The sequence below is a fragment of the Dipodascopsis tothii genome, assembly GCF_038497935.1.
Source record: "Dipodascopsis tothii strain CBS 759.85 unplaced genomic scaffold V1510scaffold_8, whole genome shotgun sequence".
Classification (NCBI taxonomy): Eukaryota; Fungi; Ascomycota; class Lipomycetes; order Lipomycetales; family Lipomycetaceae; genus Neoaidaea; species Neoaidaea tothii.
This window is the reverse complement of record NW_027117992.1, coordinates 47,641-59,527: the sequence shown is the minus strand read 5'-3', so window position 1 is coordinate 59,527 and position 11,887 is coordinate 47,641. Positions and strand designations below refer to the sequence as shown.

The following is an 11,887-nucleotide window of genomic DNA, read 5'->3' as shown; positions in this document are numbered from 1 at the left end:
CGGCGGACCCGACGGGTCGGCCAGGCCGCAGCAGCGATGGGTCGAGGCATCGGCGTCGCATTTTCGACGCATCCTCCAAAACAAAAACACCACCATCACAGTCGCGCATCGTCGGCGGCACCGGGCGCACAGCACAGGCAGCGCAGAGTGGCCGAGGCCAGAGACCAGCAGAACAGTATTGAACAGACGGTCTGTACTGCAGATCGGATTCGAGTGGCGGGTCAGCTACAGCGGGTCGAGAGATGGGTGTGCGAGAGATGGCGACCCGGGCGGTCGGGCGCGCGCAGGCCATAGCGTGCGGCAGCCAGTACGGCGCGCAATTGGCGGTACTGCTCTTGGTGGTCGACGCAGTGATGTCGGCGGGGATTGTGCTGAAGGTGCCGTGTAAGTACGCCGGAAGGGCGCGCTGACGGCAGACACCAAGATCGACTGGGACGCGTACATGCAGCAGGTGGCGCTGTACGCCAAGGGCGAGCGGGACTACATGGTACGGCTCCGGCGGGGCGCGCTGACAGTAGAAACTCGTCGGGGAGACCGGGCCGCTGGTGTACCCGGCCGGACACGTCTACGTGTTTGCGGCGCTGCGGGCGCTGACGAGCGGCGGAACCGACGTCAGGCTGGCGCAGTGGCTGTTTGTGGGCATATACCTGGCAACCGAGGCGGCCGTATTCCGGCTGTACGTGCGTGCCAAGACGCCGCTGTATGCGTTTCCGCTGGTGGTTCTGTCGAAGCGGCTGCACAGCATCTACATGCTGCGAATGTTCAACGACGGTGTGGCAATGCTCGGGGCGTTTATCGCGATGCTACTGTGGCAGAGCCAGTGGTGGCTCGTCGGCTCGATCGTGTTCTCGGCGGCGGTGACGATCAAAATGAACGTGCTGCTGTTCCTGCCGGCGGCGGGCGCGATCCTGATCCAGGCGCTCGGCCCGCGGGCGTTCCGCGGGCTGATGCTGATGATGCAGGTGCAGCTGCTGGTGGCGTACCCGTTCACGTCTAAGGCGTTCGTGTCGTACGCCGTGCGGGCGTTTGACTTCCAGCGCGTGTTTATGTACAAGTGGACGGTCAACTGGCGGTTCGTGGACGAGGCGGTGTTTCTGTCGGCCGAGTTCCGGCAGACGCTGCTGGTCCTGCACGGCGCGGTCGCGCTGCTGTTTGTGGTGCGGCGGTGGCTGCGGCCGTCGGGCATGTCGGTGGTGTCGGTCGTGCAGATGGTGCTGGTGCCGATGTCGCGGCCGGCGGTGGTGCAGCAGCAGATTCTGGCCAAGATGACGCCGGACTACGTGCTGAGCGCGATGGCAACCAGCAACCTGATCGGTGTGCTGTTTGCGCGGTCGCTGCACTACCAGTTCTACTCGTGGTTCGCGTGGACGATGCCGTACCTGATGTCGCAGACGGCGGTGCACCCTGTGGCGCAGTACGCGCTGTGGCTGGCGCAGGAGTGGGCCTGGAACGTGTACCCGAGCACGCCGCTGAGCTCGCTGGCGACGGTGGCCGTCAACGCGGTCGTCGTGGTCGCGCTCTACGTCGGTCGCGAGGGCGACTACTTCCACCGCGACCTGGCGCCGCGGCCGCCGCCCGAGATGGCGTCCGTGTCGGTCACGGAAGTAGCGCCAGTGGCGCCGCCGGGCAAGCGGAGGTCGCTGCGGCAGCGCACGCGCAAAAATTGATTCGTGTTTGGACCAGTAGAGGCCCGTGCGAGGTCCGGACCGGGTCCGCAGATCGCTGCAGGTCCGGCGCCACCCCCTGTCACCGCGTTGTTGGGGCTGGGCGAGCGGCTGACTCGGCTATCTGCCAGCTGGCCCCCGCAGTTGCTATGGCAACCGCGACGTCATCGGTCAGCTGCCCGCCGCGTGACGTGCAGCGCGTTACCCGGCTATCACGATGTCTCCGCCGTCGTCACACCGCGACCGCAATGGTGTCCCCCTACGCGTGGGTGCTGGCCGCGCCGCCGCCACCGGCCGCGGCCGTGGCCGCCGCCGCCGCCGCCTGGTCGCGCCCGGCGTCGCCCGACTCGGCCGCGGCCGTGGCCGCCCTGGCCTCGTTCCAAGGCGCGCCGAGCCCGGCCCGGCCGAGCCCGTCGCTGCGCGCCCTCGTGCCCCCGCCGCACGTGTTTGCGGTCTGCGGCCCGCGTTGCGGCGGCGCCCGGGTCACCGTCGGCATGGAGCGCATGCGTGCTCGCGTCGAGGCGCACACCGGCGCCTGGGCGCGCGCGCAATTTGTACGCGACCTCACCGCCGACGAGCCCGGCTGGTGGACGGTCGATACCGCCAGCTGGCCGGACACGGCCGCCGCCCGGCTGTGGGCGGCCCTGCAGGGCGCCCGTGCCCGCGGCCACCTCGTCGGCCACGTCGCGGTCTCGGCCAGCGGCCGACGCGTCCGTGCGGCCTGCCTCGGCCGTTCGGCCCCTCACGTGCATGCGTTTCTGTACACAGCCAGCCGCGGCCGGGCCGGCGGCCTTGTCTGGCGCGACCGGCGCGGGCGCGCGGTGGTGACGGTGCCGGCGTGACCGTCGCGGGTGTTTTTCGATTTTCTGTATTTACACGGCGGTCGCCGTCAATGGACGGGTCGAAGTAGACGGAGCCCAGGCGCCCTGCGCTCACGCGCGGAAGGACTGCGCGCGCGCGCGACGGTCGAGCAGCAGCGAGCGCTCGCGACAGTGCTGGCGGTCGACCTTGTCGGCTGCCCAGTCGTCAGCGACGGCGTCGAGCGGCGCCGCAGCCACGGGACGCGACGGCGACGTCTTGGAGCCGCGCGCGCGGTCCGCGCGCGGCACGCCGGTCGGCGCGACCGCGGCCGCAGCCGCAGCCGGCAGCGCGACCACCTCGGCGTACGTCAGCGGCTGGTGCGTGACGAGCAGGAACTCGTCATCGCCCGTGTCGGGCGAGACCGAGAGCCGGCACTTTGTGTGCTCAGACGCGGACAGGTCCGTGTCGAGCGTGGCCTGCACAAAGTGGAAGGGCTCCTCGGCGGTCTCGGCGTCGGCGAGCGCAGCCTGGAGCGACGGCCGCTGGACGGACGCGGGCCCGGCAAGGGGAGCCTGCTCCTCAGGCCGGGCAAAGTAGCGGAACAGGAACGACATAGAGAGCGACAGCGCGGGCGGGGGACCGTCAGAGTGCCGGACACCACCGGGCGGGGGAGCGAGCGTGCGAGTATATATAGGCGGCGCGCCGGCAGCTGCCGAGCGAGCGATCGGGGCTGGCGGGCGGCGGCAGGAACGAAATCGAAACGGGGGCGGGCGCCAACAGACACGCGCTTAGACAACGGGCCAGGGCTGAACGGATGCTGGCCGGCCGGGGGCTGCGTGCTGCATTTATAAGGCTGCTGGCCAGGTGACGGCTGCGTGGCCGGCCGTGCTAGCGGAGAGGTTATCGTGAACTCTGATAGGAAACCTAGTCGGGCGTGCTGGCCAGACAGCCACGCAGCTGGTCCGTGGCCTGCACCACCGTTTCAGGCTGCCGGCTCCAGCCGCGCCGCAGCCACAGCCGGCGCTGGCGCGGCTGGCGGCAGCCGCCGGCAGCCGCGCCGGCTGGGCGCGCGGCCGCGGCCTGGCCTGGCCGCCGGCTGTGCACAGTCTGGCAGCTGCGGCGGCCACCCGCCGCATGCGGTGCGTCGCCTGCAGCCGGAGATGGGCCGGGGTGGGCCCTGCCTGCGCTGCCGCGCTGGCCGCGGCCGGCAGCTGCCGGCGGCCGGCCTATGACGACCATCCACATGGCTTGCTGGCGTCATCGATCGCCCGTTGTGTGGCACCACGCGTGCCGCATCGTGGCCGGCCCACCCCAGGCCGCGCACACGGCTGGTGCGCAGCCAGTCATGTGGTCTGAGCCGGTCGGCGGGCTGCCGGGACGCTCCGGACGCGGCCGGCCTGGACGTACCGCTATCGCGGCCTATCGGCGGATGAGCAATTGGGAGATTAGAGTTCGGGTCCGTTTGCGTTCTCCCAAGTCCGCAGCCATCCTGAGTCTGTCCGGACACACCGCGGACCCGCGCTAGCGCGGCCGCGGGGCCGGGGTTCGGGAAGGCGTGTCCGCGCCGGGTCCGCGCCGGGTCCGCGCCGGGTCCGCCGCCGGTCCGGACCGGGTCTGCGACCTGGTCCGCGGCGTTCGCGCGCGACGTGCGGCGCAGCACAGGCCCGTGCCCGTCCCTGCACGTGGCGGAATGCACGGTGACATCGGTGCGGCTCAGTGAGTCATCGGCGGAGGGCCGGCACCGGCTGCGCCTCAGCACCGCCGCAGAGGCGGTGCACAGTCGCGTGACGCGCCGGCCGCGTGCGCCGGCTCTCGCGTGCGCCGGCAGGCGGCAGGGCACAGGCGAGCTGCAGTACGCAGGTGCGGAGGCGAGCGCGCGCGTGCCGCACCCGTTGCAGCGGAACTACGCTGCTTACTCTCCGCGATAGCAGCTGTTGTGGTTTATAGCGGCGTGTGTCCCAACCGCCAGGGCGGTCTCCCGCGGGATGGCGGTAGCGCCTAACTCTCCCGCGGGATAACGTAGTCCCCGCCCCCGCGTGACCGAGGGTGGCGCTACGCGTACGAATGGTGGGGTAGCAGGCCCGGGTCGTCAGACGCGTCTGGCATCTGCGACTGACTGTCAGGGCTCATAGTGGAGGCGGGCTGCGCGGCGGCCGTGCGGCCAGGTGCGGCAGCCGTGCGGCGGGTGTGCTCGATCGGTGGCCAGGTGTGTCGGTCCGAGGACGTCAAACGCTTGACAGCACACGCCGCAGGCCCCGCCCCTGGCCCTCGCGGGGGAGCGAACCGCAAGCGCCGGCCAAGACTCGCGACGCACCTCCCCCGCGGAAGGCAGGCGAGAGAAAGGCCGGCGACGGCCGGCCATACCGAACAGCACAGGCACGTGGCGCTAGCACCTAAAATAGTTAGCGCGTTGTTCGTAGAGTGCGGCGTGCCCCGGGAATATTCGAACGTAGTCCCAAAAACGCCTAGCGCGCCGAGCTCGTGTGGGGTAGACCGCCCTCCTCTTTCGCCCTCCCCGGGCTCTACCCCGTGCAAACTCTTTCGCGCTTTCCCCAAACAGCCCACCCCGCCGCCCGTCTGCACCGACAATGGCCGGACGAGACAGACTAACGGCTGCAGAGGCGGGATAGGCACAAATAATCTTCCGGAGACGTCAACCTCGTCCGGGGTCGCATACCGACAGATAAATAGGCTCGCCCTGCACCTGCGAAATCCAGGCAACAGGACTTCTGCACAATGAGCCAAGCTAATGATATCGACGACCGCAAGGCCGACCTGGCCCAGCTCGAGAACGTGCTCTCGGCCGACCGCGAGGCGATTGCAATCCAGAGCTTCACGGACCGTCCGTCACCATGGACCCGCCGCATGTTCCGGCTCTACGCCTGTCTGGCCGTCTCTTACATGGCCGCGTCTCTCAACGGCTACGACGGCTCGCTCATGAGCTCGATTAACGCCATGACGTCCTACCAGAACTTCTTCGGTATGAGCTCTGCGGGCTCGTCCACCGGCTTCACCTTCGCTATCTACAACATCGGTCACATCCCCGCGGTTTTCATGGCCGGCCCCGTGAACGACCGCTACGGCCGCCGCTGGGGTATGGTCGTCGGCGCGCTCGTCGTCATCACAGCGACGTGCATCCAGGCGCCGGCCAAGAACCACGCCATGTTCCTTGCCGGCCGTTTCCTGCTCGGCATGGGCACCTCCTTCGTCTCTGTCTCTGGCCCCTGCTACACCACCGAGATGGCCCACCCGACGTGGCGTGGCCCGCTTACCGGTCTCTACAACACGTGCTGGTACATTGGCTCGATCGTGGCCTCGTGGGTGTCGTACGGTTGCGCGTACCTTGACTCGCCCTACGCGTTCCGCATCCCCATCTGGTGCCAGCTGCTGTCGTCGGTCTTCATCCTCGCATTTGCGTTCTTCATCCCCGAATCGCCGCGCTGGCTCATGGCCCAGGGCCGTGTCGACGACGCGCGCCAGATTCTCGCAGAGTACCACGGCGAGGGCGACCTCAACAACCCGATCGTGACCATGGAGATCAACGAGATGTACGCCCAGATCTCGCTCCAGGGCTCCGACAAGCGCTGGTGGGACTTTGGCGAGCTGTTCAAGACCCGCCCGGCTCGTTCGCGTCTGTGGTGTGTGCTCGGCATGGCCGTCTTTGGCCAGACCTCGGGCAACTCCGTCACGACGTACTACCTCCCGACCATGATGGGCATTGCTGGCATCACCAGCGAGCACACCAAGCTCATGCTCAACGGTATCATGCCTGCCATGTGCTACATCGGCGCTGTCATCGGCGCCAACATGACTGACCGCGTGGGCCGTCGCCCGCTGCTGATGGGCACCGGCATCATGTCGTCAATCTGTTTCGCCATTATCACCGCCACCACCAAGTACGGCGTCGAGCACCACAACACCATGGCTACCAACTGCTCTATCGCATTTGTCTACATCTTCTCGGTCCAGTTCGCCTTTGGCTGGACGCCGCTGCAGCCCATGTACATCTCCGAGACGCTGACGACCGAGACCAGAGCCAAGGGTATTGCGGTCGGCAACTTTGCATCGTCCGTGGCCAGCACCGTCATCCAGTACTCGTCTGGTCCGGCTTTCCAGAACATCTCGTACTACTTCTACCTGGTCTTCGTCTGCTGGGACCTGATCGAGGTCACCATCATCTACTTCCTGTTTGTCGAGACCAAGGACCGCACGCTCGAAGAGCTGGCCGAGGTCTTCAACGACCCGCACCCGGTCAAGCGGTCGCTGCAGAAGCGTACCGAGTCGACTGTCGTGAACGCGATGCGCGACGCCGACGACCGCGCGGCGGACGACATGGAGATGGCCCACGTTTAGTTTTGAACTGTACTTTTACTGCAATGTATGTCGTTTATTCAATGGGGTTACGAATGAGCACGAGGCCGGGGCAGCGGAGATCGTCGACTGCTGCGAGCCAGGAGCGTAGCGAGCGGCCGAAAGTGGCGGGCTCGGCGTAACGGCGGACCTGCCAACGGCTTGGCTGTCGCGTACGCTTAGTCTACGGGCCACGCGTGCGGCAACACATCCCGCGGTCCGGATTGGGCGGTGGGCGGCGCGGGAGCGGCTGAGCGCGGTGGGCGGCTGGGGCCGCACTCTGTGCGGCTGAGGCGCCGGCCGCGGGGCAGCGAGCCGCACGCGGTGCGGCGCAATGCGTGGTTACGTCATCTCCATTAAGCGAGCCTACCACAGGCCCCAGAACCGGCCCGCCTGCTTCGGCGGCTCGGCCTCGGACTCGGCCGCCAGGACCTGTTCGAGCACATCATCCGTCGTCGGGCCGTCCTCGGCGTCCAGGTCGGTGCCGTCGCCAAACTTCTTGCGCAGGTAGTTGCAGAACTTGGGCACGTCCGACACAAAGATGCCCGGGATGGACATGTTCTGCATCCAGCGCGGCAGGTTGCCGCGCATGTCGCTCTGCGGTCAGCGCCGCCGCGCGCGCACTCACCGTCTGGGCCATTGACCAGCACACCTGCTTCGTCTCGGGGTCTTCGCGCACGTGGTGGAAGAAGACATAGACTGCGCGGGTGGCGCCCTCGGCCAGCGGCAGGTCCGCCGGCAGCGCAAATATGTAGAACTCGCGTGCGTCGTCGTCGCACGTGTAGCCGAACCACTCGGTGATGTTGCGGTCGGCAAAGTACCCCGGCAGGATGTAGTGCAGCTCGTAGCCCTTCCACTCGCCCGCGTCGTCGATGGGCTTCTGCGCGTTGACGTACTCGTAGAACTCGACCATGGACTCGAAGAAGTTGGGCACGAACGCCTGCTTGAAGTAGTCGAACGGCACGTCGACGTCGGCCACGCGCGCAAACCACGGCTCGCCGTCGCGGGTGGTCGAGTAGACCTGGAGGTCGTCGGTCGACGCGCGGTTGCGCGGCCACGTCGGCGCCTCGGCGAAAATCTCCTTGGCAAGCGCGACCGCGTCGGCCAGGGCCGGCACCTCGCCGGCCGGAATCAGGTTGAGGTCGAACTTGTCCATGGTGTGGGGAGCGGGCGTCGGCCGTGGGGCCGATAAGTCCCCACCACGTGACCGCGCCGCACGCCATGCGGCGCTGCCCCTGAGCCGCACCCGGCGCGGCGCACGTGCCGAGCCGCGTGCGGCGTAGCGAGCCGGCCAGCCGACGGCACCTACCGGTAGCGGCCGCCGCCGCGCCGGCAGGGGGCGCCGCACCCCGCCCGCCCTTGCGCCCGATGGCCGGCACCGCATCCGTGCCGGTCGCGAACCATCCCTGCGCATGGCGCGTGCCCGGCTTGGCCGTGGTGGGGCAACGGGCGCGCGCCGGCCTAGCACGCGTTCGGCTGCCGCTGCGCAACGCGCGTTATCAGCCCAGGCCGGCCGGCCCGCGCCACCACAGTCAAATCCGCGAAAGTCGCTGGCCGCCGGGCTGCAAGGGCGCCCGCCCAGGCCGCGCCTGCAATCACAGTGCAGATGAATATACATTAATTAGTACAGAACCGTAACCAACAACATAATACAACAGTCTATGGAACAAAGAGGTCATGAGCGTATGGATGCTGGCGAGTGTGAATGTCTGATACGACGGGATGCAGTTTAGATGATGTCCGAGTTGTAGTCGTGCGAGACCTCGACGTACTTTTGGGTGCGCGTGAACTTGGGCACCGAGTCCGAGGCCATCAGGCGGAAGACCTGGACGCGGGCCTCGTCGAGCAGCTCGACGATCTCCTTGAGCGTCGTGACCGCGGACGAGTTCTCGGTGCCGGCGTGCTTCACCATGCGGATCGACATGGCCTTGCGGAGCGAGTGGTCCACGTTGAGCTCGCACGGCGAGCCGGGCGCGAGGAACGAGTTGTAGATGCCGTACGCCAGCGAGATGCAGTCGCGGACCTTGATCACGCTCGGGAAGCCGAAACGCTCGAGCTCGCGGTAGTTGGACAGGAACGCGGCGCTTTCGAGGTAGAACGTCAGGTTCTCCTCGCACAGGTTCTCGGCCAGGTGCTCGCGGAAGAGCAGCAGCAGCGCGGGGTCCTCGATGATCTTGACAAGCTTCATCTGGCGCTGCTCGCCCTTCGGACGCATGTTCTCCGAGTTCTTGCGGTTGAGCAGCGACGACCCGTCCGAGTCGTCCACGGCCGAGTCCGACAGCGACGACGTGGTTGTGAGGGTGTTAGTCTCGCCGGGCTTGCGCCACAGCGACAGCGACCGGCCGTGCTCGGTGAGCGTGTAGAACGCGTGCTTGGACGGGTTGAACACGATCGGACCGCCGCGCGGCGGCGCCACCGCGTACACAATCAGCCCCAGGAAGAGGAAGCTGTTGAGGATATCGATGCTCTCGTAGGGGTCAATCACCGACGTGCAGTCAGTGATCCAGCGAAGCGCGCTCATGCCGTTGAACGTCATGCGGATGTTCTTGTCGCCCACGCGCCGCGTCTCGTACATGCGCACGCCGACCAGCCCGTCCGTGTACTCGAGCAGCGAGTCCGAGTCGGACGACGCCACCGACGCCGCATAGTTCGGACGCTGGTTGACGTTTGGCAGCTGCCGCTCCTGCGCCGTGTTCTTGAAGTTGGGCAGGTTTCCCAGAAACCGCCGGAAGACGATCTCGATGACGGTGTCGGACTTGAGGATGCGGTCCGACTTGTAGTCGCGCTCGAGACGGATCAAACGCATCGTGTTGAGCGGCGAGATCAGCAAGCGCGTCACGCGGGGGTCCTCGATGCCGTTGCGCTGGCAGAACCGCATGAAGATGTTGACGCCCTTGGGCGTGGGTTGGAACAGCATGCCTGGCCGGAACTCGGTCTTGTCCTTGTCGGTCGCGCACTGCAGGAACCGCGCGTCCATGTACTTCTGCAGGATGTGGAAGCACGTCTCAGGGCGCATGCCGTAAGTGGTCGTGGTCGTCGCCGTCACGGTCTTGCCCGTGACCGGGTCGATCATCTTGTTCTTCTGCGAAAACCGCAAAGTCGACAGGTTGTTGACGGCCTCCTCGGCCGTGAACGAGTACGGGTACGCCTTCTGCAGAATGCCGCTCTTGTGCACGTCCAGCGGCAGCGACGCAATCAGCGTCGAAAATAGGTCCTTGAACTCGATTGTGAACGGCCGGCCGTCCTCGGTCTGGCGGAGGATCCGCGACGTCGCGTGCTGCATGGTCTTGGTAGACGGCTCGGCCGTGGACGTGCTGCGGCCAGTGAGCAGCGCCTTCATGCGCGAGCCCGCGCGCTCCGCCCGGCGGGGCTTCTCGGGCTCGGGCAGATGCCGGCCGGTCTCGAGCCGACGGCCAGACTCGGGCGAAACCTTGCCGCGCGCGGTCGGCGGCGGCGAGTCCGAGTCCGAAGTCTGCGTCTGTGCCTGCGAGTGCGTCTGCGTCTGCGCGTTGGTGCGCGTCTTCGCAACCGACAGGTTGCGCGGCGGCGGCACTTTCGGCGGCGGCCGGATGGCCACCGCCGGCGCCGTCACGTTTGCCTGCGCGGCCTGGGCACCGGCAGCGTCCGTGCGGTGCTCCTTGAGGAACTGCAGAAGCGACATCTCCTGGCGCGGCTCATGCTGCGACTCGCCCCGAAAGACCTTGTGGGTGGCCTCCTCGCGGAGCAGGAACTCGTCGACCGAGTCCAGCGACTCGAGCGAGTCGCGGCGCGCGCTGCGGCCGGCGCTCTTGGCCACGGGCCCGTTTCGCGGCGCCTCTCGGCGCAGCGACAGGTTGCTCATCTGCTCTATCGCGGCAAGCTCGGCAGCGTGCGAGGCCGGCAGCGTGCCCGCGCCAGCGCTGCCGACGGCGACGCCCATGCCAGGGTCAATTGCCTGGCCGCGCGAGCTGGCGGTCGGTCCGGAGGTGCTCGAGTCTGTCGTCAGCGGCCGTCGGCCCGATCCACTTACTGCTACTGCTTCCTGCTGACGCCAGCGACGACGACGACTGCTTCGTAAACAACTTCATGGACGACGACGGCGGCGCCATTCTGGTGTCCTTTGCTGGCATCGCGGTACGACTATAGGAGGTAGCCAGCAACGTCGCGAATCGGGAGCGACGCCCACGTTTTAATAGATGCGTGTCCGCCGCAAGCCCTTGGAAACACTCTCGAGCTAGAGCATTACCGGCCGGACCAACGCGCGACTGCGATCCCAGAACTGTCTGTCCGCAGGCACCAAGGCGGTAGCTCGAGAATGCTAACCGCTCTGTTGCTAGGTGAGCCTAGCCGATAAAACGAGGTGTACTGCCGATAGGTTATACGACTTAAATAAGCTGGGAAAGGTTGCAAACCCAGAGACGGCCGCGATGCGGGCGTAGCGGAGTTGGGGACAGGGAGGCGGCTTGATTCGGACGGATGACGGCAGGTGAATCAGTGGATATGCAGGCTGCGAAGTATAAGTACGAAAAGGACCAGGACGAACAAAGGTCGACCCTGATGGGGCGTAGTGTAGGCAGGGCGGATGTGTATGCATATGCAAGTATCTGCGCATGCATAAAGGATGCCAGGATGGTGACTAGAGAAAGTTAGTGGCGACTAGTGGCAGGGAGGCGCGGCGGATGGCGGTTGCTGGGCGGCGGCGGGCAGCGGAGGCGTGGCGGCGGCGAAAGACGCGCGCGGCAGCGGCGAGCGGCCCGCTGGCGGCCCACCACGGGCGGCAACGGCGGGCGAGCCGGCGACGGCGGACGGCTGGCCGGCGGCGGTCGACCATGTGGGGAGCGGCGTGCAGACGCGGTCGCACGCGCGCACCCAGCTCTCAGGAGAGAGCCGCTAGTTAGCGGCTGCCGGAGCGGTGACGGCGTACGGGGTGCGGCCGCGGCAGGATAGGGCACCGGCCGCATGGCACGGCCTGGACGAAGTCTAATCAAAAACAGGGCGGTGGGACACTAGTCCCAGTCGGGCGTTGACGGCTGAGCGTGCGCCGGCCCCGGCAGGTAGACTACGGCGCGGAAGGCGCCAGGCTTCCGGACCGA

General features: G+C 67.2%; 5 protein-coding genes across 5 annotated transcripts; 3 read left to right on the top strand and 2 right to left on the bottom strand.

The window, feature by feature from the left end:
* Positions 1–353: 353 nt before the first annotated feature.
* On the top strand, positions 354–1,667 carry V1510DRAFT_401976 (glycosyltransferase; the record flags this gene model as incomplete). The annotated part of the gene is made up of 3 exons (XM_066932068.1): positions 354–384; positions 417–487; positions 519–1,667. The coding sequence occupies 3 exons, from the start codon at positions 354–356 to the stop codon at positions 1,665–1,667; spliced, it is 1,251 nt and encodes a 416-aa protein (XP_066790029.1).
* A 245-nt stretch (positions 1,668–1,912) lies between these two features.
* Positions 1,913–2,506, top strand: V1510DRAFT_401975 (uncharacterized protein; the record flags this gene model as incomplete). The annotated part of the gene is made up of 1 exon (XM_066932067.1): positions 1,913–2,506. The coding sequence occupies one exon, from the start codon at positions 1,913–1,915 to the stop codon at positions 2,504–2,506; it is 594 nt and encodes a 197-aa protein (XP_066790028.1).
* Positions 2,507–5,660: 3,154 nt separating this feature from the next.
* V1510DRAFT_413585 (general substrate transporter) lies at positions 5,661–6,875 on the top strand. The gene has a single exon (XM_066933257.1). The coding sequence runs from the start codon at positions 5,706–5,708 to the stop codon at positions 6,816–6,818; it is 1,113 nt and encodes a 370-aa protein (XP_066790027.1). The 5' UTR covers positions 5,661–5,705; the 3' UTR covers positions 6,819–6,875.
* A 277-nt stretch (positions 6,876–7,152) lies between these two features.
* On the bottom strand, positions 7,153–8,046 carry V1510DRAFT_413584 (uncharacterized protein). Its single transcript, XM_066933256.1, has 2 exons — positions 7,444–8,046; positions 7,153–7,412 (listed from the first exon to the last, which is right to left on the bottom strand). The coding sequence occupies exons 1-2, from the start codon at positions 7,969–7,971 to the stop codon at positions 7,182–7,184; spliced, it is 759 nt and encodes a 252-aa protein (XP_066790026.1). The 5' UTR covers positions 7,972–8,046; the 3' UTR covers positions 7,153–7,181.
* A 294-nt stretch (positions 8,047–8,340) lies between these two features.
* Positions 8,341–11,369, bottom strand: V1510DRAFT_413582 (regulator of G protein signaling domain-containing protein). Its single transcript, XM_066933255.1, has 2 exons — positions 10,825–11,369; positions 8,341–10,790 (listed from the first exon to the last, which is right to left on the bottom strand). Exons 1-2 carry the CDS (start codon positions 10,922–10,924, stop codon positions 8,545–8,547), a joined length of 2,346 nt encoding a protein of 781 aa, XP_066790025.1. The 5' UTR covers positions 10,925–11,369; the 3' UTR covers positions 8,341–8,544.
* Between the last annotated feature and the right edge of the window lie 518 nt (positions 11,370–11,887).